The sequence below is a fragment of the Balaenoptera ricei genome, chromosome 1 (genome assembly GCF_028023285.1).
Source record: "Balaenoptera ricei isolate mBalRic1 chromosome 1, mBalRic1.hap2, whole genome shotgun sequence".
Taxonomy (NCBI): Eukaryota; Metazoa; Chordata; class Mammalia; order Artiodactyla; family Balaenopteridae; genus Balaenoptera; species Balaenoptera ricei.
In genome coordinates, this window is record NC_082639.1 from 46,204,666 (window position 1) to 46,232,532 (window position 27,867).

At 49.6% G+C, this 27,867-nt stretch overlaps 1 protein-coding gene and 1 long non-coding RNA gene across 3 annotated transcripts; one reads left to right on the forward strand and one right to left on the reverse strand.

Moving 5' to 3' along the window:
- Positions 1-27,662, forward strand: TMEM61 (transmembrane protein 61). The gene is made up of 4 exons (XM_059923383.1): positions 1-271; positions 16,379-17,632; positions 21,883-22,232; positions 27,225-27,662. Exons 2-4 carry the CDS (start codon positions 17,618-17,620, stop codon positions 27,499-27,501), a joined length of 642 nt encoding a protein of 213 aa, XP_059779366.1. The 5' UTR covers positions 1-271; positions 16,379-17,617; the 3' UTR covers positions 27,502-27,662.
- On the reverse strand, positions 13,247-18,106 carry LOC132366067 (uncharacterized). 2 transcript variants are annotated; one of them, XR_009503349.1, is made up of 3 exons: positions 17,990-18,106; positions 14,001-14,183; positions 13,247-13,536 (listed from the first exon to the last, which is right to left on the reverse strand). It is a non-coding gene; the product is annotated as an uncharacterized LOC132366067 (long non-coding RNA). The 2 variants fall into 2 exon arrangements; XR_009503348.1 differs by lacking the exon at positions 17,990-18,106 and adding an exon at positions 16,367-16,467.
- Positions 27,663-27,867: the final 205 nt, after the last annotated feature.

Below are 27,867 nucleotides of genomic sequence, written 5' to 3' on the forward strand. Positions count from 1 at the left end.
TTGGCGGGTCCTGGTGAGTGAGGCTCCAGTTCGCACTCCAGTGAAGGGATTTACAAGGAAGCAGAGTCAGATTGCTTCCCGAAATGACATGGTTTCCTGCAGGTCTGGGCCTTTGCAAAACCATAATAGGAGCCATTGTCCACTCAGTGACTCAGGGCCTCCTGGACGGTGGAGCACGGGACATGCTTCTCACTGAATAAAGTTCCCAGGAAGGACTCCCCTCTGTGCAGACAGTTTGGTCTGCTTTCTTTTCTGAGGAAAGAGACACCAGGTAAGCCTGACTTTTCTTTGATGTCTGCTCAGCCAGGGAATGACTGGAAGTCGGATTTGGCTGTCACCAGCTCTTTGTAGGTGCCTGGTATCAGTGGCTCTTTCTGTCCCTTTTCAATAGGCTCTGCTCACTTAGAAGTATAGCATTATGGTTAGGAGCACAGACCCTGCAGCCAGATGGTGTGGGTTCAAATCCCAGCTCTGTTACTTACTAGCTTGGTCATGTGACTTAACTTTAGTGTGGCTCAGTTTCCCCATCTGTGAAATGGGCTGCTATGAGAATTAAATGAGCCCTTTCTGTAAAGTGCTTGGTCACATAATAAGCTGTATGTAACTGTGAGCTATTATGTATCTTCTCTACCTGCCTTGCTTTACCCTCTGTGGATGGGGATGCAATAGAGAGCAAGGGACACAAACATTTATTTTTTTATTTTTAATTTTTTTTGGTGGTACAATTCACAGAGTTTATTCAGATTTCATCAGTTACATATGCATTCATGAATGTGTGTGTGTGCATATGTGTGTCTGTATGTGTGTAGCTCTATGTAATTTTTTTTTATTGGAGTGTAGTTGCTTTACAATGTTGTGTTAATTTCTACTGTACAGAAAAGTGAATCAGCTATACGTATACACTATCCCTCTTTTTTGGATTTCCTTCCCATTTAGGTCACCGCAGAGCATTGAGTAGAGTTCCCTGTGCTATACAGTAGGTTCTCATTAGTTATCTATTTTATACATAGTATCAATAGTGTATATATGTCAATCCCCATCTCCCAGTTCATCCCACCGCCCCCCCCTTTCCCCTCGGTATCCATATGTTTGTTCTCTATGTCTGTGTCTCCATTTCTGCTTTGCAAATAAGATCATCTATACCATGTTTTTAGGTTCCACATATATGCATTCGTATACAATATTTGTTTTTCTCTTTCTGACTTACTTCACTCTCTACGACAGTCTCTAGGTCCACCCATGTAAGGGACACAAACACTTATAAAGCAGCATTATAGCTGAAGCACTTTACGTATGTAATTTGTGATGCTCTGAGTAGCCATGAGAGGTAGGAACTCTCATCCTCATTTGATCAAGGAGGAAACAGAGGTTCATGTGGGGAAGTGCCTAATACTAGGTCACCTGTGCTGCCGAGAAGTACCCACGTCTTCATCCCCTAGGCTGGGGCATCTTCTCTGCCCTTATGTTCTTGCCCAGCCCCCTCAGCCTTCAGCTGCCTCTCAGTGCCCCCCTCACTCTAATCTGTCTGACCTGGTAGTCAGGAAAGACACTGGGGGGCGTTAGGGTAAATAACACTGACTGCCTAACAAATAGCCCTCAAATCTCAACACTTACCACACTGGAGATTTCTTTATTCACATCACAGTTTAATGAAGGGCAGGTACGGTGAGGGGGTCTGCTCCATACAGTCACTCAAGAACCCAGGGACCTTTCATTTAGTGACCTTGCCACCCTCCAGGGGCTCAGAGTCCCCCCTGGATCCTCTGCATTTTGTCAGTCAACAGAGGACGAGCGATTGTGTAAAGGGGCTTTATAGGTAGAGACCATGTCTGCTTCATCTGAATCTCACCCCACCCAGGACACATGAAATACATGTCTGCTGAACTGAGGGGCTCATCATGGGGGAGCTTAGATGACACCTAACTCTGCCCAGGAAAGGTGGGGAGGTGTTCACCAAAAAGGACACATCTGAGTTGGGTGTTGAAGGATGAACAGGAGGTCTCTGGATAAGGTGGAGGGGAAGAGTATTCTGGCAGGGTGGAACAGCATGTGCAAAGACACATGGATAGGAAAGGTAAAGGGCCAACCTGGCAGGGTCACAGAGTGGGAGGTGGGGGGAGGGGAGATGGGGCTAGAGAGGTAACCAGGGCTGGAGTTTGAAGGTTCTTATTCCTCATTGTTTCCTACCCTTCAAGTACCAGCCCCAGGCCTCCTCCCCAGGACTCTAGGACATAGGGAGCCTCCCTCTGTCCTTGGAAGCACTGATGTTCAGGCCATTTTAGCCTGGAATGACTCAGCCTGACCCTGACAGCAGCCCAGTGAAGGAGGAATTATGATCCCATTTCTTATATTGTCTAATTGTTTATTGCTAGTTTACTTTAAAATTTTTGAATTTTGTTTATTGAACTTGTATATAGTGAAATTGCTCAATTCACTTGTAGATTCTTTTGGATTTGCAACACAATCATATCATGTGCATATAATGAGTTTTATTTCTTCCTCTATAATCCTTATACATTTTATTTCTTTTCCTTACCTTGTTGCACTGGCTAGGATCTCCAATAAAATGGAACTGAATCAATGATGGCAAGCATCCTTGTCTCTTTCCTGATCTCATGGGGAAAACTTTCAAATTTTCACTATTAAGAATTATATTAGCTTGGGCTGCCATAACAAAATACTATAGACTGGGTGGTTTTAAACAACAGAAATTTATTTCTCACAGTTCTGGAGGCTGGGAAATCCAAGATCAAGGTGCTGGCAAAATAGGTTTTATTCTGAGACCTCTTCTCTTGGCTTGTAGGTGCTGCTGTCTTGCTCTGTTTTCACATGACCAGAGAGAAAGAGGTCTCTTCATATAAGGCCACCAGTTCTATTGGATTAGGGCCCCACCTTTATGATCTCATTTAACCTTAATTACCTCCTAAGGGCTCTATCTCCATATACAGCCATATTGGGGGTTAGGGTTTTAACATATGAACTTCTGGGGAACACAATTCCATCCATAGCAAGTATAATGTTTACTGTAGATTATTTTAGTAGATACCGTTTATCAAATTGTTTCCTTCCATTCTAGTTTGCCAAGTACTTTTTAAAAAACATGAATTGGCATTGAATTTTATCAAATTGTTTTTCTATACCTACCAAGATAATTTTATAGACTTTCTAGTTTATTCTGTTAATAAGATGATTTTATTATTGGTTCTCAACTGAGGGCAATTTTGCTCCCTAGAGGACGTTTGACAATGTCTAGAGACATTTTTGATTGATTCAACTGGGGTGTGTGTGTGTGTGTGTGTGTGTGTGTGTTACTGGCATGTAGTGAGTAGAAGCTACAATGCACAGGACTGCCCTTTACAACAAAGGATTACCCAGCCAAAAAGGTCAATAGTGCCAAGATTAAGAAACCCTGATTTACACTGATTAATTTTTGAAAGTTAAATCAACCTTGCAATTTGGAAATAAATCCAACTTGGTTGTGATGTAATATTAAAAAACCCACAGGTGCTGCCTTTTGCTGGAGGTGGGAGGGGACATTTCCAGGAGCCTGAGGGGAAAGGCTGGTGGTGTGAGCAGGAGATCCCTGTGACCCCAAATCCTCAGAGCCCAATCAAGGGTCAGTGGAGAAGATCCCAGGCCACCGGAGGGCAGATGACCCTGGAGAATGGGGATCTCTGAGTGCACGACTGAGAATTAGAGGAAATGTTTAGCAGCATCACTGTGATTGGCCCCTGGGATCTTGGCAGCAATGTCTGAGCGACAGGAAGTGAGGTGCTGCTGGGCCGGCAGACAAGGGACAGAAGAAGTGGAGAACAGAGCGAGTCCCAGGGACCAAGGGGGCAGTGTTAGGGAGATGACATTCAACTGAGGTGGCTCAGGGAGACACAAGGGCCCCGAGAGATTGCCTGGAGCACCAGCTGTGCTCAGTGCTCACCTTTAGGGTCTGCAAAGTGTGGGAGGTACAGGGGGTGAGGCTGGCTTTATGAACCAGGACCAAGTGGACCGTTGTGTAGTTTAAAATGTTTATCCTCTTGTGCTTGGTGTAGGCGTCCATCCATTCCTCCTTCAGTCACGCAGTTCACACGTACCAGATCCCAACTCTGCATGAAGCACTGTGCCAGGTATGGGTTGTAGGGTTGGAAAGTTCCTGTCTCTGAGGAACGTGGTCTGGTCATGGAAAAATAGAGAGATTAGCTGGTACTTTATTGGGAGCCCCAAAGAGGGCACTCATCCAATCTGGAAAGGCTTCCTCTGGAAAGTGATGCATTGGTTGGAACGGGAAGAGTGAGAAGGGCAAGGGGTGTGCCAGTGGAGGGAACAGCATTTGCAAAGGCTTAGGGCAGGAGAGCATTCCGTCCGCTCATGATTATGGCTGAATCACAGAGTTCAGGGGGAAGGGATGGAGGGTCTGGACAGGCATTAGCTTAGAGCACCACCTGGTGGAGTGAAAAAGGTCAGGCTTTGAGTCAGACTGCCCTGACTCCTCTGTGTGGTCTTAGGTGAGTTACTTCACCTCTCTGAGCTATTTTTCTCTTCCATAACACAGAGATAATAGTTCTTTGTTCTTGGGAAATGTTTCATTAGGGATAATGAATAACTAAGAATTATTAATTAGAAAAATGAATACAAAATAACTAGCACATTGTCTGGCACATAATAAGCATTCAAGAACAATTTATTTAATCAATTCCAAGAGACATTTTCCCTCCAGATGTTCACATCTCTGATATGGGGAGTCATTGTAACGGTCTAATTGACAGCATCTCTTTCTTGGTGAGACACAAACAAATGGTGTCATATGATTGATGACATCTTACTGTCAATAAAATATGGTAATTGTTCGGGCTGTCCAGAATGGAGGTTGGCAAACTTTTTCTGTAAAGGTCCAGAGAGTAAAGGTTTTAGGCTTTGTGGGCCATATGGTCTCTATCACAGCTACTCAACTCTGCCATCATCGTGCTATGGAAAATATGATAATGAATGAGGATGGCTGTGTCCAATAACGCATTATTTATGGACACTGGCTTTTGAATTTCATATAATTTTCATCTGTCACAAAATATTACCCCACTTTTGATTTGTTTCCCAACCATTTACAAATGTAAAAACTATTCTTAGTTCCCAGGCTGTACAAACACAAGAGGTGGGCTGGATTGGCCCCATGGCACCCAGACCGTTAATAGATGGTCAAGAATTGCTTTTTATCAATGTCTGTGCTTTATGCTTCTGTTACTATCTGGAAAGTTTCCAGATTTTTTCAAGCCTTACTAGAAATTATTTGTAATGATGCTTGGGGCTATCTAGAGGCAATCTGGAAACTCAGTTTGGGTAGACTGGATTCAGGAATGTTTTCCTGGAGGCGATGGCCCATGAGCTGGGTTCTGCAGGATGAGTTGAAAGTGTGGTGTGGGGATGGGGGCTACCAACTAAAATGTGAAGCACCCTGTACATGTGAGGAGCCAGGCATGGCTAATAATAGGTTCTGGGGCAAGCAGGCAATGCGGAGAGGTGAGGCTAGATCACGCCAGGCCTTGGACACCAGGCAAAGGGCTTTATTCCAATGCAGAAGTTCTTAATTCGAGGCTCATAAATTGTGCTTCAGAAGGTCTATGATTCTCTTGAAACTGCATGCAAAACTTTGCGAGGATGTTTATTTTTCTAGGGATGTCTGTGCCTTTGATCAAATTCTCAAAGGTGCGTGTGAGCCCGACTTAACAATAAGATGAACACTAAAATGAATGATGAGCCATTTGCAGTAGACACTGTCAGTCAGGAGACTACCTGCCTGGCTGTTTTCCCACCTCTGGGTGTACACGGGGACGGGCCCTTCGTGGGCATTTCTTTGCTACATGGCCCCACTGCCTAGCCACAGTTGATTGATCCAGGGGTGGGCACCTCACTCAACTGATAGTCCCTGGGATTTTTTATTCTTTTATTATTCATTTATTTTTTTGTTGCATTGGGTCGTTGTTGTTGTGTGCCGGCTTTCTCTAGCTGCGGCGAGCAGGGGCTATTCTTCATTGTGGTGCCACTTCCTTATCGCAGTGGCTTCTCTTGTTGCGGAGCACGTGCTCTAGGTGCACGGGTTTCAGTAGTTGTGGCTCGCGGGCTCTAGAGCTCAGGCTCAGCAGTGGTGGCGCACAGGCTTATTTGCTCTGCGGCATGTGGGATCTTCCCGGACCAGGGATCGATTCCGTGTCCCCTGCATTGGCAGGTGGATTCTTAACAACTTCACCACCAGGGAAGTCCCCTGGGATACTTTAAACCTAGACCCAAAAGTGGTAGCTGGTGTTGGTGGTAATAGAGGATAAGGCTCGGGAGTGGCAGGTGGCCATGTTGCCCGTCCCGTGGAGGAAAGTAGTATGATGAGAGGATGAAACCAACACACCAGGAAAAGCAGAAATACAAAACCTCAAGTGAGAATTTCACTGGCATGTGAGTCAAGGCACCTTGACCTCCATTCCTGCCCTTTTCACGGTTACTTGAGATGGTCCACTGTCCTAACATTAAATTGATTCTTTTTTTTTAAAAAAAAAAAATCTGTTTATTCATTTATTTGGCTGTGCCGGGTCTTAGTTGCGGTATGCAGGATCATTAGTTGCAGCATGCGGATTCTTTTTAGTTGGGGCATGCAGGCACTTAGGTGCAGCATGCGGGATCTAGTTCCCTAACCAGGGATTGAACCCAGGCCCCCTGCATTGGGAGTGCAGAGTCCTAACCGCTGGACCACCAGGAAAGTCCCTAAGTTGATTCTTGCCTAAACTTAATCACATTGAGTTTCTGGCAAACTAAAGAATCTCAAGCAGAGGGGGATGGCATGATCAGAATAGAGTTCAGAGTGGAAACTCTAGCTGCCACGAGGGGCATGAACTGGACAGAGGAGGCAGGGCCAGCAGGGAGGCTTATGCAGGGTCTCGGGGAGCGATGAGGAGGCCTGGGGTAGAGCTGGCAGTCTCAGTGTGGGGAGGAGAGGGATGAGGATGAAACATATATATTTCCAAGGCAGAATCAGCAGACATGGTTACTGATGAGATGTGGAGGGTGAAGGAGGAGAGGGAATGAGGATGGGCGCTGGGACCTCAAGAGGATGCTCAGGTTATGGCCACGTGGTGTTGGAAATCCAGGGCCAGGGATCTGGGGCTTAGAGGGGAGGTTCTAGGCTGCATATGGAGATTTATCTGCTTAGAAGTATTGGGTGGGCCAAAAGGTGCCTTCGGTTCTTTAAGTAAAAATAAAAGACACATTTTTCATTTTCACCAAGAACTTTATTGAATAACGTATTCACCCTTTTGTTCCACTACCTTCTGCCATTTTCCAGGCAACTTCATAATTCCATCTTCCCAAAACTTTTTATCTTTTTGAGCAAAGAACTGTTCCAGGTGCCTTTTACAGTCTTTCAGGGAATTGAAATTTTTTCCATTAAGAGAATTTTGTAAAGACCGAAATAAATAGAAATCCGAAGGTGCATTGTCTGGTGAATATGGTGGATGAATCAGAACTTCCCAGCCAAGCTGTTACAGGTTTTGCCTGGTCATCAAAGAAACATGCGGTCTTGCGTTATCCTGATGGAAGATTATGCGTTTTATGTTGACTAATTCTGGACGCTTTTCGTCGAGTGCTGCTTTCAGTTGGTCTAATTGGGAGCAGTACTTGTTGGAATAAATCGTTTGGTTTTCCGGAAGGAGCTCATAATAGAGGACTCCCTTCCAATCCCGCCATATACACAACATCACCTTCTTTGGCTGAAGACCGACCTTTGGTGTGGTTGGTGGTGGTTCATTTCGCTTGTCCCATGGTCTCTTCCATTCCACATTATTGTACAGTATCCACTTTTCATAGCCCGTCACAATTTGTTTTAAAAACAGAACATTTTCATTACATTTAAGTAGAGAATCACATGCGAAAATATGGTCAACAAGGTTTTTTTCGCTTAACTTACGTGGAACCCAAACATCAAAGCGATTAACATAACCAAGCTGGTGCAAAGGATTTTCAACGCTTGATTTGGATATTTTGAGTATGTCGGCTATCTCCCACGTGGTATAACGTTGATTTTTCTCAATTAATGTCTCCATTTGATCGCTATCAACTTCAACTGGTTTACCCAACCGTGGAGTATCATCCAGCAAGAAATCTCCAGCACGAAACTTCGCAAACCACTTTTGACAATGCTCGATCAGTCACAGCACCTTCTCCATACACTGCACAAATCTTTTTTTTGCATTTCAGTTACATTTTTACATTTCTTGAAATAATAAAGCATAACATGCTGAAAATGTTGCTTTTTTTCTTCCATCTTCAATATTAAAATGGCTACACAAAAATTCAGCAATTTTGATAAGTCTTTTTTTTTTAATGCACACTGATATGACAGCTGTCACATACAATCTAACAAAATTGTTTTGAATGAAGTTAAAGACAACTAAGTGCTACTAGAGCCGTCTTATGGAAAAAAACCGAACGCACCTTTTGGCTCACCTAGTAGTAACTGAAGCCATGGCAGTGAACCAGGTTGTCTAGGACAACGCAGAAAGGGCCAAAGCATGCTGTGCTCAATCCAGTGTGGTCAGAGGACATCTGGTCACCAAAGGGGGTGAGGGTCACAGACCCCTGCCCAGGGCTTGTGGGGGGCGGCGCCGCGCCGTATGGTCCTTCTCCAGGGTGGCGGTGCACTCCTGTGCAGGTGGTGGAGAAGAGGAAGCCAGGGCACACTTGGCGAAGAAGCACAGGACTAGGCAGGTAGTGATTGGTGCTTGCTGGGAAGAGAAGGGGGCGACCGGGGACATGGGATTAGTGGGGGTGGAAAAAGAGGGCCACAGGAGAGATCAAAGGTAACATTCCCCAAAGGGGATGGGGAAGAGGAGGAGCAGGGCCCGGTGTGCAGGGCCACGTGTGGGTGGAACAAACAGGGACTGAGTGTAGGACAGGTTGTGATTCCATTCTGGTTAATTCGACCCTCTGAATTTCTCCATCTATGGAGCAGGAATAACGATTACTTTCTTTGCAGAACAGTTGTGGGAATTACAAATAACTAATAAAGTTCAGGTATCCCTTGCCATCTGAACTCTCATTATCTGAATGAGATAATCATGATGATGACTCGCAAAACCATTACCCAACATTTACAGCCCTAAATGAATATCTGCCTAATGACTTGGCCTCTGCACCGGAGATAGCATTTAAGTCATGGGCGAGCCCCAGTGCGATTATGTGGTTGCACCGAAGTCCGGCTTCAGTCTTTTCTCCGTGGAGCACAGCCCTTTAGTGCCTTGTGCAAATGTGCTAGGCATTATTGCTAGCGTCTTCCTCACATTTTCAGTGAAAATACCTTCTAGAAAATGGAAAAGCCTGGGACGAAAGTGGGTGAGCCTAAGTGGCTGCCTTCATTAGCAGAAAGAGCACAGGGACAATGGGTGTTGACAACAGGGGCACATAAATGGGATGAGCTTGGCCATGACCCTGTGCTCCTCAGCTATGCCTGTGTCAGGCAGGCAAAGTGATTGGGATTACAGGTGTGCGGTCATGACACGAGTAGATGTATCACATTTAAAAATTCAGCAAAGAGAGCACGGTCCCCGGAGCTCTATAACTGCAAGCCAAGGAAAAGCAAGCAGATGTCCACTTTGATTTATTTTATCTCAACGATTCATCTATGGCTTCAGATACTGGGTCACAGCCATTCACTTCCTGAGCCTGAAGTGTCAAGAAGAGAACAGCGTCCACTGGTTCCTTGGTTGTGAACACACACTGACCTCAGGCACCCTCACCCACCACTTACAGCCGCCAACTCCCCCTCTCACCCTGCACCTCACTCAGGTAACTCTCCTATCAGTTAGTGTGATTATTCAAATTGGCTTACTTATTTATTCTATTATGCTAAATGGTTCTTGTATTGGAATCATTTTAATATATCATTTCCTTATAATTTACATTACAGTACATGTTCATTGAAAGAAACAAAAATGTGTACCCAATACTTTACAGGATCATTGCGCGTTAAGAACATCCAGTACTTCAAGTTAAACAGAGATTATATACTTCATGTTATGTAGAAATCCTTAGTGATTTGTTAAGTAGATGTCCAAGAGTGTTTTAGTGATATTCAGAAAATTAATTGGGCTTTTTAGGTGGGCTCTGAACACAATATTAATTTTCCTATTTAAAATAATGGAATATAAGCTCCTGCTTGCCAAGTTTTCTCCAGCTGTCAGGGGACCCACAGTGATTAAGGGGCCTTCAATTGTTCCAAAGAACAATCTGGAAGCTTCCAGAGTGATGAGAGGAGACTAACACATCCAGGAGTTGTTAGCTAAATGATTTAAGGGACCTGGTCCCAGAGTTCCAGAATGTCAAGGGCAGGGAGGGAGGGGCCCTGGGAGAGCAGGTAAGCCACCCTCCCCATCTGACCTAAGGGGAAACGGTGACCCAGCCTGGGAAGGAACCAGTCCAGGGTGACAAGATGAACTGATGACTAAGTGAAGCCAGATCTCCTGCCTCCACTGTCAGTGCTTTTTCCACCTCCCCTAGTCCAAAACGTTATCTGGTCCAATCTCTTCAATTACTGATGTGGAAACTGAGGTCAAAGAGAGTAATGACTTAGCCAGGGTCACTCTGCAGGCTAACAACAGATTTAGCGTAAAATCATAGCATTCAGGCCCGTCAGCAGCCTTAGCTACTGTCAAGGGCAACCGCTCATTGAACTGTTGATAAACCAGACCCAGAAAGGGTAGTGAGTGACTGATTTGCTGCAGCTGGTGCCCTTGTTTGGGTGAATTCACTGAGCACTTACCACGGGAGACAGAGCATCTTAGGAGGGAAGTGGTGATTTGGTTGGAATGGGCTGAGGGGGAGGTTCTTATGGGACGTCAGGCATTGGTTGAGTGGGGTTGGGTTGGCACAGGAGGTAGGAGTTGAGGCAGGAAATGGTGCACTTCAGAAATCCTGGGCTAGGGCTTCCCTGGTGGCACAGCGGCTAAGAATCTGCCCGCCAATGCAGGGGACACGGGTTCGAGCCCTCGTCTGGGAAGATCCCACATGCTGCGGAGCAGCTAAGCCCATGCACTACAGCTACTGAACCTGTGCTCTAGAGCCCTCAAGCCACAACTACTGAGCCTGCGTGACACAACTACTGAGCCCACACGCCACAACTACTGAGCCTGCGCTCTAGAGTCTGTGAGCCACAACTACTGAGCCCGTGACACAACTATTGAGCCCATGCACCACAACTACTGAGCCCGCGCTTAGAGCCTGTGCTCTGCAATAAGAGAAGCCACCACAATGAGAAGCCTGTGCACCGCAACGAAGAGAGCCCCCGCTCGCCGCAACTAGAGAAAGCCCGCGTGCAGCAACGAAGACCCAACACAGCCAATAAATAAATAAATAAATAAATAAAATTTATTTAAAAAAATAATAAAACAGTATGATTTTTATTAAAAGAGAAAAAAAGAAGAAAAAGAAATCCTGGGCTAGAGGGAGATGATTCCAGAAGAGCCTCTATATACCTGCAAAGAAAGAGCTGACTCTATGAACAGAGTCTAGGATTTCTATTAGACTTGGCATGGAATTAGTGAGTCCAATTCAGAGGAGGAAGGAGGAGAAGAAGAAAGAAAATTAAGCCTCGGAATAGAGTCCCAGAGCCAGAAAGGACTCCCAACTTTTTACAGGTAGGGCAACGGGAGGCTGAGAGGGGACAGAGACTTGGCCAAGGCCACAAGTCACAGTCAGGACCCAGACCAGCCCCTCCTGTCTGTGAGGGCAGCTCTCTTCCCTCACGCCCCACCTCAGCACATTGAGAATCATTCTCCCCACTGACAGGAGGGCTTGCTGTATCTTTCTCGGGATCTCTGGGAAGAGCTGGCTCTTTCCCAGAATCTGCATCCTTTTACGTGTCTGTTCCCAGAGGTCACCCCTGGAGTCAAGGCTGCCGCCAGCCCTGCATCCACAGACCTTTGTTTCGGTTCCCAGACAAGATTTCCTCCCCTGACGGGCGAGCATCTCCCCCGTGCTCTAGGGCTGCTGGCCCAGTCTCAGCCCTCCCAGAACAGAGGCCCCAGAAGAGCCTGGGGCCATCTCACTTGGGCAGAAAATGCCTTCCAAGGAAGCTGAGGCCTTGAGGTTCTAATCCTTTTCTTACCCACAGACAGCAGTTTCCTTTTTTAGAACATGAACTCAGAGGACGCAGCTCCTTGCCTCTCCATGAATAGACTATTTCCCAGGCACAGAATTCCAAGAATCCAGGGGGCCACCAGAGACAACGGCCTTTCAAGGTTGACTGCAGGGGGAGAGCACGTCCTTTGTAGGGTGGCTCGAGGCGGCTCCCAGAGTCTGAAAACTTCATCCTGGCACCAAGTCTGGGATCTTGAAAATTTCCCACAACCCCACTCACCCGCCTTCAAATCATCTACACTTATTCATTCTGCCCTTCATTTAACAAGTGTGTATTGAGCACCTACTATGTGTCTAGCCTCTTTGAGGCACTGGAACTTTTTGGACATATCAGATAAAACCGACAAAGATCCCTATCCACCCTATCCAAGAAATCCATATTTTAAGAGGGGAATGGTTAAAAGAGACCTCTGTACTGTTTTATGTATTTATCCAGAGGCAGGAGATAGAGAGCTTTGGTGTTGGATGGACCTGAGTTTATACCTGCTCTCTTCTCTGATCTTGGGTGGCTGTTTTAACTTCTCTGAGCCTCAGTTTCCTCAATGCTAAAGTGGAGATAAAAATTCCTACTTTATCCTCAGTCGGCTAAATATTGAGTTACCATATGATCCAGCAAGTTGGCTCCTAGGTTGTACACCCGAGGGAAATGAAAACATATGTCCACACAAAAACTTGTACACGAATGTTCACAGCAGCAGTATTCATAATATCCAAAAAGGAGAAACAACTCAAATGCCCATCAGCTGATGAATAGGTAAACAAAATGTGCTATATCCATACAATGGAATATTATTTGGCAATAAACAGGAATGAAGTACTGCTACGTGCTACAACATGGATGAACCTTGAAAACAGTATGCAAGTGAAAGAAGCCAGACACAAAAGACCACATGTTATACGTTTCCATTCATATGAAATATCCAGAATGGGCAAATAGATCAGTGGTTGCCTAAGACTGGGGGAAATGGAGGAATTAGGAGTATAATGGTAAAGGGGTGCAGGGTTTTTTTCTTTTTTGTTTTTAAAGAGAGAGAGAGAGAGAATTTTTTAAAATTAATTAATTAATTTTATTTTTGGCTGCGTTGGGTCTTCGTTGCTGTGCACGGGCTTTCTCTAGTTGAGGCGAGTGGGGGCTACTCTTCGTTGTGTTGCGCGGGCTTCTCATTGCTGTGGCTTCTCTTGTTGCGGAGCACGGGCTTTAGGTGCACAGGCTTCAGTAGTTGTGCTGTGCAGGTTCAGTAGTTGTGGCTTGAGGGCTCAGTAGTTGTGGCTCGAGGGCTCTAGAGTGCAGGATCAGTAGTTGTGGCACACGAGCTCAGTTGCTCTGCGGCATGTGGGATCTTCCTGGACCAGGGCTCGAACCCGTGTCCCCTGTATTGGCAGGCGGATTCTTAACCACTGTGCCACCAGGGAAGTCCTGGTACAGGGTTTCTTTTGGGGGAATGAAAATGTTCTAAAATTGATTATGGTGATGGATGCACCACTCTGTGAATATACTAAAAGCCACTGAATTGTACACTTTAAATGGGTGAGTTTTATGGTATATGAATGGTATCTCAATAAAGCTATTAAAAAATTCCTACCATGTAGGGCTCTTGGAGAACTAAATGACCTAAGTATACCATGTACCTAACACAGCATCTTGTATTTGGTAGATAGTTAATGGATGCTAACTTTTAGTCTGTCGATAATTCTTAATAGGCTTGTTTATACAAAAGCTTAAAAATATGTCAACACAAGAATGCCGTAACCTTTGGTAATCAGTGTTGTGCCTTGAGCAGGTGGTCCTTCCCTACCCCCAGTCCAAGTCCCTTCTTTGCCTGTTGAAATCCTACCTGTATCCCAGCTCAGCTCAAATGCCACCTCTGCAACACCTCTGTGTCGGTCCACCTAGAAATCCTGGGGCATTCAAAGGCAAGCTTTCGTCACAGTCTGGCTTGTTTCCTAATTCTTTGTGAACACTGCCTCTCCATGTGTCCTGCCCTCTGTGTCCAGCACCTGGCACGGAGGGCATGATCCTGTAACGAGAGGGTTTATAGCTCACATGCTCTGTCTCCCTCGTACAGAACCTGTAATGGGCAGAATTCTCCCATGGCCCTCATAACCTTTGCCCTCTGGTTACATGGCAAGAGGAATTTCGCAGATGTAATTAAGGTTACTAATCAGCTGACCTTAAGATAGAGAGATGGGTGGGCCTAACCTAATCACAGGAACCCTTTAAAAGCAGAGTTTTCTTCCACTGGTAGCAGAAAAGGCAGAGAAATTCAAAGCGGCCTCTGAGAGCTGAGAACAGTCCCCACCAGGGGGAAAATGGGCCTTAATCCTACAATCACAAGGACCAGGATTCTGCCAACAGAATCCTGGGTAGCAGCAGCCCAGGTTGTAACTGAGGAAGGGCCAGTGTGGCAAAAAAGGAAAAGTACATGTGGATGTGGAACATTCAGACCGATGTGGATTTCAGCACTTGCTCTGCCACTCCCCACTCCCAGCCCCCCACTTATCAGCTGTGTGACCCTGAGAAGGTATCAATATTTCTCTCTCAGCCTTGATGAATTGACTGAAGTGACAATTAAATGGGAAAAGCACTGACTGGTGACGTCCAGTAAGTGGGTGCAAGTGGTAGTCCCCTCCCCCACACCTGGAGGCAAAGGCTGGTGACCGATTTTCTGCTCTGAGTTGCCCAGTGGTGCCAGGGAAAGCCTGAGGCTGATTGTTCAGAAAGGACCTGCAAGTATTCCCAAGCCTGCATGGTCCACACAGTGCCTGGGCATCATGGCAGACTTTGGAGGCTTGGACCAGAGCCCCCAAAAGTGGGGAAGAGGAAGATGGAGCCAGAAGAACTGGACCAGATCCTCAGGTGCGAATCAACACCCAGTCCCAGTCTCCTCTGGTCTTGGCCCTGCTGGGTCTGGCTGGGCCCTGCACCAAGTCACATCTGGTCCCTGCCCTCAGGGTGGTCCCCATCAACTAGGGGAGATTCACAAACTGAACCATGGTGTAATGCGAGAGCATACCCAGGCCAGCTCCTCATGGATAAGGTCTTACTAAACTATTAGGCCCTCATAGCTACCCTGGGAAGAAGGTACCATTGTCTCCATTTTATAGACAAGGAAACAGCAGCTTAAAGAGAAGGACGTGGCCAGAATCTTCCAGCCTGGAAGTGGCTGAGTCAGGACAGAAGTTACAACCAGGCCGCGACCTCCAGGGCGTGAGTGTCCAGCCTGGGTCAGGGGACTTGGGTTCCAGCAGGGTCAGGTGTGTGCCCAGGCCCTGATCTCAACCTTATCAGCCTGTGACCTGTGACCCTGGGGAAGGAGAGTCTGGATCAGCGAGGGGCCCACACTGGCATGGATGCCTGCCCCTGGAGAAATGGGTGGAGCTGACAGCTTCACAGCCTCCAGATGCTCACTCATATCCCCCCTGAGCAGGCCCACAAGGGCACCGAGAAGGCTGCTTGTCCCCACCTCCAGATTAAGCAGAGCAAAGCTGAAGGAGGTCCTGGTTTGAGGTCTACCTGATCCCTATCTCAGCTCAGCCATTTGTAAGTTCTTTAGACTTGCACAGGCCTTTGCCCCTCTCTGAGCCTCAGTTTTCTGTCTGTAAAATGGGAACACTTACATAGACCACACACACAGTGAAGATGAAATGAGATAACATGTAAAAGGACCTCACCGGTCAGAGGAGTCGGTGCTTAGAGAATGCTAAAACTCTCAGGTGGCATATTTCCTCAGAGACAAGGAAAAAAATTTTTTTTAATTTAAATTAAATTAAATTTAAATTAATTTAAATTAATTAAATTTAAATTAAATTAAATTTAAATTAAAAAAATTTTAATTTAAAAATTGGGGGCCTGGGCCCTGCCGCTGACCTGCTCTGTGACTCTGAGACAGTGGTTTCCCCTCTCTGAGCTTCAGATCTCCACTGGACAGGCTGCTCTGACCTCCCGTGTCCCTGGGCTGGGAGGGGAGTTGGTCGCCACCGGCTCAGTGGGGAATCCTTGGCCATGGCTGAGGGGAATCCGCCCAGTCCCCTGGCTTGTTGGAGCAGCAGGAAGAAACATAAACAAAACCCAGACCCCAGCTGGTCCGGAACCACCTCCCTTTGACCCACCTGAAATTGTCGAGGTTTCACCTGCCTGTGACTTTGCCCAGCCTTTGCCCATGCTGCCCCTTCAGCCTGGATGCTGCCACCCTGTTCCTACCTTCTACAACAGGTGCCCTCGCAGAGAAGACTTCACACAAGCACACACGCTGACCCTTCTCCAGGCTCCTAAATCACCTGTCCGTAAAATCTGCCTCCTGCCTGCACTTGTGAAAGGGCTGAGCTCTATTAACCTGCTCAGCTTAACTCATTCAATCCCTGAAGACCTGTGAGTTGGGGTCCTCAGCCCTCCTTTGACACAGGAGGGAGTAGGTTCAGAGAGGTTAAGGTCACACAGGAGGTGGGAGGCCCTGCTCTCAAGCCTCCCTCTCCTGGCCTCTCACTGCCTGGGTCAGTGACTTCGCTTGTTTCGAGGCTGGGGAAGCACTTAAATGCCTTCCTCCTGGGGATGTGAGGGCCTGCAGGGCCCCAGAGGGCTTGCTGTCGGATTGACTGCTGTGAGAAGAAAAAGCCAGTTGTCAAGGACTATGCGGTAAACAGTCAAGTAACTTTCCCTCCTTGGGCCTCAGTTTCCCTTCCTGTAAAATGGGAGTGAGGAGGCCTGGGCTTCACAGCCCTCTCAGACTGAGCGCCGATGGCTCTCAGAGGAGTTCGTGTCCGGTTCCCAAGCCCGCCCCCGTGGAGTAGTGGGGGCGGGATGGCCCCAAGGACTGCGGATTCCCGACAGTTCCAGGGAGGTTCCGGTTAAGAGCTCCCCCCGCGCTGGGAAACCCCGACCTCCGCCAGCCCAGGTCGCGCTGTCGCTTTAAGGTCGGGCGCGGCACCTGGAGCCGCGCCACCCTGGAGTCTCCGCAGGCCCTGCGGCCGCGAGGACGCAGATCCGAAGAGAGGTGGGGCAGGCCGCGCCCTGAGCCCGAGCCCAGGGTCCCGGCCGCAGTCTGCCAAGCCCGAAGCGTGGGCGGGAGCCAGGGGGTGATCATCACCGGAGTCGACAGCGAAGCCGGACTCCACGCGCCCCTCGGCGCCCCCACCCGGTGGCCGAGCCCCTGCGCGGTGAAGCGGGCTCGGCACCGCTCCCACCGGGTCGGGGCGAAGATCGGACGGGACGGACGGCGGCGGACGAGACGCCCTGGACCAGACCCGGAGCCGGACCGTAGCGCTTCTGCGGGCTCGGAGAGCTGGGCTGGGGGACGGTCGCCGGGCCGCCCCTAACGCCGGGCGCCCCCTGCAGACCGGAGAGACGGCCCTTCCGAGGTTCTCTCTGCCCACGGGCGCGACAGCCATCATGCCTTCACCTCCGCTCGGCTCGCCAGGCTCCCCGCTCCGGGACCACGCCTGACCCTGCAGCGAGATGGCTGCGCGCAAGGTGGGTATAAGCTTCCTTCTCTCCCCGCCCTTGGGAGCATCTCGGCTCCTCCTAATCCAACCCCCCCTGGACCCCTTCCCTTCACCTTGACCTCAGTGACTTGGTGAGCAGAGTCTGGACACCCAAGTCTCCTCCTGTGTTCTAACTTGTTGGGTGGCCTTGGACCATGGCGCTCAGAGCCTCAGTTTACCCGGGGTTACACGAAGATGGTTTGGAACACTTTTTGTTCAGATGGTTTAGTTCTTTACAGAAAACTGGCACCTAAAGTTCCCCTGTTGGTAGCAGGGATAGTACGATAATATTTGTGCCCATTTTACAAAGGAGGGAACTGACGCATGGAGAATCTAGGTAACTTACCCAGTGTCAGAGCCAGGGTCCATCCTCTCTGTCAAGCTGTGTCACTGTTTGCCATCTTGCCATCTCATCTTCACAACTTGCTCCCCCCTGGGAGGCAGGAATTTGAGCTCAGAGATGTTGGGCCTCCTGATCAAGGTCACAGAGCTAACAGATAGAGTGGCTATAGTCAGAGGCAGTGATAACTCTGGCTGGTGGGAGGTGGGGTGGCAGCAGCAGAAAGCCTTCTGGGAGGAGGTGTATTTGGCATGGGTCTTGAAGGGGGGTGTGAAATGAGGGCCCTGAATGGGGACAGAGGGCTCCCCAGGAGCAGCAGGTGTAGAGGACCCCAGGAGTTTGGGTGCATGGGTGGGGGGGATATGAGGGAGCTGGAAGGAGGGGGCCAGCCTGGCAGCCTGACTGAGTGCCAGATTGGGAGTGGGACTTCTCTGGGATTAGAGAAGTTTCCTCCCTGCCCAGGGCTGGGGTTATGCCCTCCAGGGCAGGGAGCCCTTTCTTCCTCCCCCATCAGGGTCCAGGGTACACTACTGTGAAGGGTGAGTAAACTGCCTGAAGACCACGTCTCTGAAATGGGCCAGGGGAATCTAGGGCAGGACACCTTTCCCATAAGCCATCAGAGCCCCGATCTGTAAAAATAATGAAAACCACCTCACAACAGAACAGGCTGTCCTTCATCCAGCGGACGTTGACACCTTCCATCTCCCGGGGGTGGTAGGTCTTCGTGTGCTCTGCCTGCCCATGGTGGATCCACATGGAGGGAGGGAGACTCACACAGAAGGAGATGACACAACATCCAGTGAGAACATGCCAAGGGGAATTCCAGGGGCTTGTCTGAGGTCTGGGAGCATCTGAATCAGGAAGGAGGGCAGAGCATTTTAGAAAGTGGGATCTGCCTGAGCTGAAGATTTACAAATGCATCTATTCAGGGCACGGTCTCAACTTGATATACTGAAAAATACAGATGGATCTAGCTGTGCACACACAGGGATTTGAGTCAGACTAGACCTGGTTCAAATTTGGCACTGACCTTGGACAAGCTGTCACCCTCGCAGCTCCAGTGTCCTCAGGACATAATGCTGTTGTAGGATTAAGATGGCAGATACCTGTAAAGTGCTTGATGTGGTTCCCAGCGCCTGTAAATGCCCAGTACACATCTGCTGCTGCCATCATCAGCTATGCAGGCCAAGGGAGGACTGGAAAGGAAGCATTCACTTGCAGATCATGCTCATCTCTGTGGGGCAGCATTAATGATGATTTGTATTTTGCATTTTTATTCTCTTCTGTGGTTTTCTCCTTTTCTCCACAATGAGGAACTATTGCTTTTATAGAAATTTCAAAGTATCGTAAGTTACCTTACTCAGGAGTGAGTTCTGCAAGGGTTGAGACACACAGCTGTATACGGCTTTGGGCAAAGTCCCTCACCTTTCTGGGCCCAGTCTCCTCATTTGCAAAACAGGAATTTCTTTCCCTGCCCTGACCACCCACCTCAGTTGTGGTGAGTCAGATGAGATTCCAGGTATGAAGCGGAACTGTCAAGTGCCATAATATACAGGCAAAGGGTTACCGTTATTGATTTGCTGTGTTTTTTCTTCCCCCCCAAGCTGATTTCTCCAGCTTTTCCTTCTGACAGCCTCTCCTCGCTGTCTGACTTTGGAAAGAGTGTAGTCAGGTTCTTTTTCTCTCCCCCAGAAAATGCCTTGAGCTGGAGACAGGACACCTTGCCCCATAGACAAATTCACAGGAAGAGAATTGAAGGTAATTTACAAGTGGCATTTTTCTATATGCTTCTGGTGGCCTGGAGGCTCAGAAAGATTGGGGTCCACTCCTCGAGCATTACATGTATACATTCTCTCTTTCTCTCTCACATGCATACACACACACTTTTTTTGTTTGTTTGTTTGTTTTTTAAATTTATTTATTTTATTTATTTTATTTTTGGCTGCGTTGCGTCTTCATTGATGCACACAGGCTTTCTCTAGTTGCGGCGAGCGGGCTTCCCATTGTGGTGGCTTCTCTTGTTGTGGAGCACGGGCTCTAGGTGCACAGGCTTCAGTAGTTGTGGTGTGTGGGCTCAGTAGTTGTGGCCACGGGCTTAGTTGCTCCGCGGCATGTGGGATCTTCCCGGACCAGGGCTCGAACCCGTGTCCCCTGCATTGGCAGGCGGATTCTCAACCACTGCGCCACCAGGGAAGCCCCACACACATGTTTTTAAACACATCTGGGAACATGCCCTTTTGAAATCTAAAGTCTCACCTACCAGATCTTGAACTGCCATGCTCCTCAGCTCCAGGAGGAGTGTGCCTTTGAATGGCTGCACAGCAGGGCATCATTTGATGCACCACATTAGGCTGGGCAAGTCCCCATTTGTAAGGCTGACGATTGAAGTCTTCCTAAGGTCTGTGAGCTCCCCAGCCCCCTCCTTCACTGGCTCAACTTTTGGAAGAGGAGAGGGGGCCTCTGTAAGTTCTGCTAGCAGCCTGCTAGAGAGCCTGCCCTTTGTACGGATGAGGAGACAGGCCCGGAGCAGTTGAGAGGCTTACCCCAGGACACGGCTGGTGAGCTGTAACGTGGGGAGTAAAACCAGGCTCCGAGGCTGGGTGCTATAGCAGCTGGAATCTTGTGTTCCCTCCCCTCTCCCAGCCCCTCCCAACTGTGAGAGGGGCTTTTCACACAACAAGGTTTACTCAGCAACGCTGTTTCTCATTTAGGAGAATTTCTTCAACAAATGTTTATAGAGCAGCTACTATGTGCTAGGCACTGGGGGATATAGCAGTGAACAGGGCCTATACAGACCCTGCCCCCAGGAAGCTTGCTGTCTGGTGAGGACAATCAGCAAAGGAGAAACCAAACAGACAGGATAAAAGCTTGGTCCAAGAAGGCCCAGGGGACTCCAAGTTTAAAGTGTCCCCAGCGAAGGCTTCTCAGGTGAGGGCCGAGCTGAGCTGGGAGGGGAGATACGAGCAAGTTACCAGGCAGAGGGAACAGTATGTACAGCAGCCTAGAGGTTGGCTTTGGGGACAGCCCCTTCCTGTCTGTATAATCTGGAGCCAGGGTTCCTCCCAGTTATTTTTTTTCCCCTGGGCATTTTGTCTTTGCCTCATTGAGATAACACTGTGCACATAATTTGGCAAACTAAGTTGACAAATGTCAGATATCATAAGCATTTCCCCCGTTGTTAAACATTTGTGCTGAGCTTTTTAAAAAATGAGTCATGAATATTCCATCTAGAGTTTATGCCATGGTTTACTCACCCTTTCCCTATAGTTGGACATATAGGCTCTTTCCAAATTACAACCATTAAAAATAAGGCCCCGGTGGACATCTTTTTGCACAAAGTTTTGCTTTGTGTCGTGAATTTCAACTTCAGGCTTCTCAATGCCCCTTTCCCACTAGCTCCTTTACCCACCCCCAGTTTCAATGTCTTCCTCTGTCAAATGGAGATAAGAGCATTGACCTTTCGAGACTGTGACCAGGGTGAAGGGAGGCAACGCGAAACCAGCAAGCCTCTCTCCTGGCAGGCCTGGCGGACCCCACAGCGTTCACTCTTCTCCCTCCCAGGCTGCAGTGGGGAGTCTCATACACACCAGGCTGATGAGGCCTCTGAGTCCGGGGGTAGTCCTGGAGTGAACCCAGCCACACTTACTGAGCCCCTACCGGGTCCCAGGTGTGGTGCTAGGAACTTGAGACACATTACTTGTGGCCTTCAAAACAACCCTGCAAAGTTGGAAGCATCATCTCCATTTCACAGATGAGGAAACTAAGGCACAGAGAAGTCAAATGACCCCTCTGAGGTTGCACAGTGACCTCAGGCCGAGGAGGACTCAAATCCAGTCTCTGGTACCCAGCAGGCCTCTCACGGGGCCTGTTTCCTCTTCTCTCTCCTTCTTGGTGTCCAGATGTGTGACAGGGGCCGTGTGGCCTCCACCCTGTGCTACTGCGTGACGGTCAGCAGCATGGTGGTTCTGGTGGCCGGGACACTCTGCTTCGCCTGGTGGAGTGAAGAAGATGCAGGTGCCCAGCCCAGCCAGCCGGCTCTGCCCACAGGACGCCCTGAGCCTGAGGCCCCCGGTCCCCTGCTCAGGTCGGTCAGTTTCCTCTGCTGCGGTGCAGGTGGCCTGCTGCTGCTCTTCAGCCTGCTGTGGTCTGTCAAGGCCAGCACCAAGGGGCCGCCTCGATGGGACCCACATCGCCTCTCCAGAGACCTGTACTACCTCACTGTGGAGCCCTCGGAGAAGGAGAGCTGCAGGTCAGCAGGGCTGGGTGGAGGCCACAGGTGGGGCACTGTCACATCATCATGCATTTGCTCAGCAAACTTTCATGGGGTTTCTCCTCTGGACCAGGCCTTACCTATGCCCTGGGGTCTTGGAGGCTGATCAGCACTCCTGGAAGAGTTTAAAGTCCCTCGACAGAGGCAGACTTTGACAAATCAGAGTAGTTAAAGCTGTGAAAGAGGACAGACATGGTTCTGTGGGGACATGGAGAAATCCAGGAAGGCTTCTTGGAGGAGGTGGCAGCAGAGCTCTGCATACAATAGTAGCAAATGCTTGTATAGTACTTAAATGAGATGATGTATATGAAGAACTCAGCCCAGAGCCTGGCGCACAGTAGGTGCACAACAAATGTCAACTTTTCCTCAAGTAGATAAGGTGGAGAGAAGCGTTTTAGGCAAGCAGAAGATCATGTACAAAGGCCCAGGGGTGAGGTGGGGAATGGAGACAAAACCTTGTATTTGGACAATATTTCTCATCTTTTTTTTCATTATCATTCCCTCTAAGGAGACTTTTTAGGCATTTTTTTCTTCATCCTCCCCCATGAAATGTTAATACCACAGATATACTACATACTTGGTCTGTATGTATATTTGTGCTTTATACGTAAACACAGTATCAGCAAGAGTCCAAGAACCAATTTTTGCCCTGTTGAGAATGCACGTATCTTACATGCTCTTATGTACTTACTCATTCACCAAGTATCAGCTGGGCCGGCATATCAGGGGCCTGCATACATCTTCCCCAGTCTAACCTACCTGCAAGGTAAGAATTACTGTTGTCCTTTACAGAAAAAGAAGGGTGAGGGTTGTACAGCTAGAAAGTAGCAGAGCCTGCTGGCTGTGAAGTGTGTATTCCCCCACACCACTCTGTAAGCACTGGATTTGCATGTACTAAGGGCTAAGCCAGATATTTGGGAACTGGCCTCGGACCTGGACACCCTTCTTCCCTTAGTTAGAGGGAAAAATGCATTCTGAGTTAAAGAAAGTAACAGATTAGTCCCTGCTACTGGCCTGTGACTCCTTGAGGTCACAGACAATAAAGTATTCAACAGAGGCCCCTTAGTCCAATGGTCAGGCCTTAATTTGACTATTAGAGGGAAGGGCAGGGCCCTGGGGACTCTTCACTTCTCAGATGAGAAACCTGGGTCTCAGAGAGACCCGTGACCTACCTGGTCACACAGTCAGTTAATGGTCAGTTGGAACCAGACCAGGCCTCGGGGTGCTCTGGACTGGAGCCTGTCCCTCCCCGCCCAGCCTGGCCTGAGCACAGAAGGTAAGTGTTGTCTGTAGACACAGCCGTGTTGACCCAACAGGGTCCGGGACACAGCTGCATCTGTCAGGTGGGGCCGCTTGGCCTTCATTCCCAGCCGGGCCAGGGGGGAACCTACCCAGGAGGCTGTGGGGTGCTCATGGCCCATCAGGTTCAGAGACCAAGTCTTAGATTCAGAGCTGGGGTGGCTGGATGTTGGAGAGGCTGCTTCTGCTAATGGCTCTTTCTTGTCCCTGGGGCTGAGCCACCCTGGCCCTCCTGCTGAGAGCCCAGCATCTGGGCCCCATGGGGAGGCCACTCAGCTGTCCCTGCCCCCAGGGACCTTGCTCTCTGCAGGTAACTCTAGGTTAGAGACAAAGACCTTCTAGGCTGATGACTTGGGCAGGTCCATTTCTCTCTTGGGGCCTCAGTTTCCTCATTTATTCATCTACTTATTCCTTCCTGCATTTCACCAACATTTACTGAGTACCTAACTACACAGGGCGCTGACAATGCAGCAGTGGATGAAACAGACAAAACCCCTCCTCTCAGGGGCTCCCATCTTAAGTGTGAGCCCTAAATGAGGTGCCTGGATGGGAGGCCTGCTGGGACCCCCCCACCCCACGCCTCAGTGAGTACAGCAGAAAAAGCATGGGTCTAGTCAGACACGACTTTTCGTGTCGTCAGACACGAAAGAGCAGAGTCTGCTCTTTCTTTTCTAAGCTCTGTATTCTTGAGCCTGTTACTTAGACTCTCTGCGCCATGTCTAGTTCTTCCCCTGTCAATCCTGGAATTTTCCCTAGGATTGCTGTTAGGCTCAGATGAGATGATAGATGGGGAGGTGTATTCACTGCAAAGTTTGCTGTTCTTCCTGCGCTTTCATTTTATGATGTACTCTCATGCCTCCTGATTTGAGCCTCACTGCTTATGAGGCAGTGTAAGGATTAGATCCATTTTGCAGATGAGAAAGCTGAGGTGTGGAGAGATTAGGGGTCAGGGTTGGGGGAGGTGTGATGGGTGGAGTTGGCTTGGGTTTTGCAAGCAGACAGAGCTGGGGCTTTGCCGCTTCGTTGAAGTGCGGCCTGCACTCACCTGTGCAATGGCTGAGGGCTGCTACGCCCAGGCTTGTCATGAATGTGAAATAAGATTAGAGAGCTTGAGTGCTGGGCATATAGTGTTTCATCCCTGGTCCCTGTCCCCTTTCCCTACCGTGTTTGCTTGACTCAGCTGAATAGTGGAGGAGCTGGTGCCAGGCTCAGATCTCACGTCCCCACCAGGCTCCAGAGAGTGGGGTGAGCCCCAGCCTCGGTGGAGCTTCCTGTGCATGGGGACCACAGCGGCCAGCCCGCCCCACACAGCTGCAGGGGGCCACATCCAGAATACACCACAAATGGGGCTGCCCCTGAAGTGTGCAATATGGTCACCCTGAACTTCATGTTCCCCAAGTTTCCAGCCTTCTGGACCATGACTCTGGCAAGCTGGGGCTGGGTGGGCCCAGCTGGCTAGGTGAGGTGGCATGAGGGCTACTGCACCTCTGCCCTCTAAGCAAACTTCCTGCTGTGGTCTGACCTCACCTGGCAGCTGTGCCCTGCCCTGCCAGCTGTTGCCTGCTGGAGCGGCCCCAGGCATACCCAAAACCTGCATCATGTCTCTGGGGCTTGGAGAAGTAGGGAGCAGCAGGGGCATGGCTGGGAGGTGAGCAGGGAAGGAGATGTGGGGTTCTGGAAGCCTAATCACCCATATTTTCCTGAGCGTTGTCAAAGCATTTTCCATTTTTCCCTCTCCCTGAGTCTACAAAATGGGAATTGTTATCCTCATTTTATAGATGAGGAGAAAGAGGCTCAGAGAGGCTGTGAACATAGCCTAGGTCACACAGCAATTGAACCTAGTTTGCCTGCCTCCAGGAGCAATATTCTTTGCCTGCCCTCACCTCAAAGGACGCTGGGATTCAGAGGCGGGTGAGACCCCTTATCTGATTTCTCAGCTGCAGGGCTCCTGGGCTCCGGAGGAGGAGGGTCTGTGAGAGAAGTTTGCAAAAGCACTGGAAGGGGAGCCCAGCTTGGGCTCTTGGCTGGTGCCCTCCATCAGACTGGCACACAGCCTGCTCCATGACCTTGGTCACGTGGTCCCAGTGGGCTGCTCTTAGGGCTGTGGTGGGCGTGGGCTGAGAAGATACGTTGCCCATAGAAGGGCCATGTCCACGGTGGTGATGGGTGCTCACCTGAGGGGCAGCAAATTCCTGGCACAGCTTCTCCATCACCACTGGAGCGAAGACCCCTCCACCACCTGTCTGTCCTCTGGCCAGCCTCCTGCCATCGGCCTTCCCCTGTCTAGACAGGATGGTATGGATTGAACTAATTTGCTGCTGGCTCCAAACTGATGGCCTTGGGCAAGTGACAGCCTCTCTGAGCCTGTGTGGCACCTGCCAGCAGGAGATCTGTGATAACTTTTGTTACCCACACCCCTGCCTCATGAAGACCTTTGAGATTTTGTTACCAGCTCCCATTTATGGAGCATGTGTTAAGTGTCCCTATATTACCTCATTTAATCTTCACACGGTCCTGTGAGGTAGATGCCCTTATTGTCCCCATTTACAGATGGCGAAACTGGGGCCTAGGTTAATAGAGTTACTGACCCATGATCTCCCACCGAGAATGTGGCTGAGCAGGGAGGAGAACCAGCCAGTGCCGACTCCTAGCCAGCCCTCGAGCCACTTGGGGTGGGAGGGGACCTCCAAGGTCACCTAGTCAACCTCCGTATCTGGCAGTATCTTCCCAAAGCAGAAGCAGTCCAGACAGAGGATCAGTGACCCTCCCACCCCCAAGGTCCCGGGAGGGGAAGGAGACCTGACTTCCCAGAGGTGACCCCCCAGGGCCCTGGGAGGATCGAGGGCCAGCCTCATTCCCATTAGCATTGGTGTGGCTGGGATGCAAGTGACCTGGTCTCTACCTCAAGTCCCTCCAGGGTGGTTCATGTTGGGGAGGTGGGGGAAAGTCAGAGGAAAGCCAAGCTCTTTAGAGATAGATAGGGTTGACTGGGTAGATAGTGAGCTCTCCGTCTCTGGAGGTATGCAAGCAGAGGTGATCACTTGGTGGACTTACCATATCAGGGCCTCAAGCATCCAGATGGGCAGGGGAATTGAGGTCTCGCATCCTGCCCTGAGCATTCACAACTCCAGATTGTGTAAGGGAGATGATTACAGTAAGCTGGAAGTCTTTCTCCCCATCGATCATCACTCAGTCTTTCAACAAACATCCCCAAGCATCAATCCCTGGACACCCAAAGTCAGTCCCTGCCCTAGGGGACAACCAGCTGGGGTCAAGGCAGTGACAGAAGGGAGAGCACTGGGGGGACGCAGAGAAGGGAGTGGGAGCTTTGCTAGGGGAGGTCAGGAGAGCTCCCCGGAGGAGACTCAAAGGACAAGTGGGGATTGACCAGCAGGGGAGGGGTGAGGGAGGTGGGAAGGACTTTCCCTGCAGAGAGAACTGAGGAGACAGAGGGTGTGGTGAGCCCATGTGGGGAACTAACTGTATGGAGAACTAACTATAGCACAGGGAGGGTGGAGTCGGGGGAGCTGAGGTTGGCAGGGGCCGGCTGATGTCAAGCTTCAGCTGTGTCTATGGGGCCCTGGGGAGCCTACAGCCTTGCTCGCTCTCTTCCTGGCGTGCAGTAGGGTTTTGCCCAACCCCCTGCTCACAGCCTCTCTTCTGTCCCTGTAGGACCCCAGAGGTGGTTGCCATCCCCACTTACGAGGAGGCCGTGCACTGCCGACTGGCTGAGGGACCCCTGACACCACCTGCATACCCCGTGGAGGAAGACCCGGAGCGCAGTGCCTCGGGGAATGCCCTGCTTGGGGCCCAGCCCCCCTTGCCTCCGCCCAGCTACGAGAGCCTCGTCCTCGCTGACGGTGGCTTCTCTGGAGAGACAACGCCTGGGGCTGCATGCTCCCGCCCAGGCCCGGTTCAGACTGCAGGGGAGGAAGTTAAAGGCTTCTAGCAGGCCTGGAAGCCAGAAACAAATGATGGGCTTCTTCTAGTGTCTAGTACAGTGCCTGGTACACAGCAGGCACTCAACAAATGTTTGTTGCTGAATGCTGTTTTATTTTTCTATTGCCGTGTAACAAATGGCTTGAAATAAATCCATTTCATTATCTCTCATGATTCTGTGGGTCACCTGGGCCCAGCTGGGTGGTTCTTCTGCCCCACGTGACATTGGTGGGGCTGTAGTCTTCGGGTCCCAGCTGGGCCGGCACGCCCAAGATAGCACACTCACGTGGCTGGCAGTTAGTGCTGGCTGTCAGCTGGGAAATGTTCTTGTGCCGATGAGAAAATTGGGGCCCAGAGGCAGAGCCAGGACTGGCCC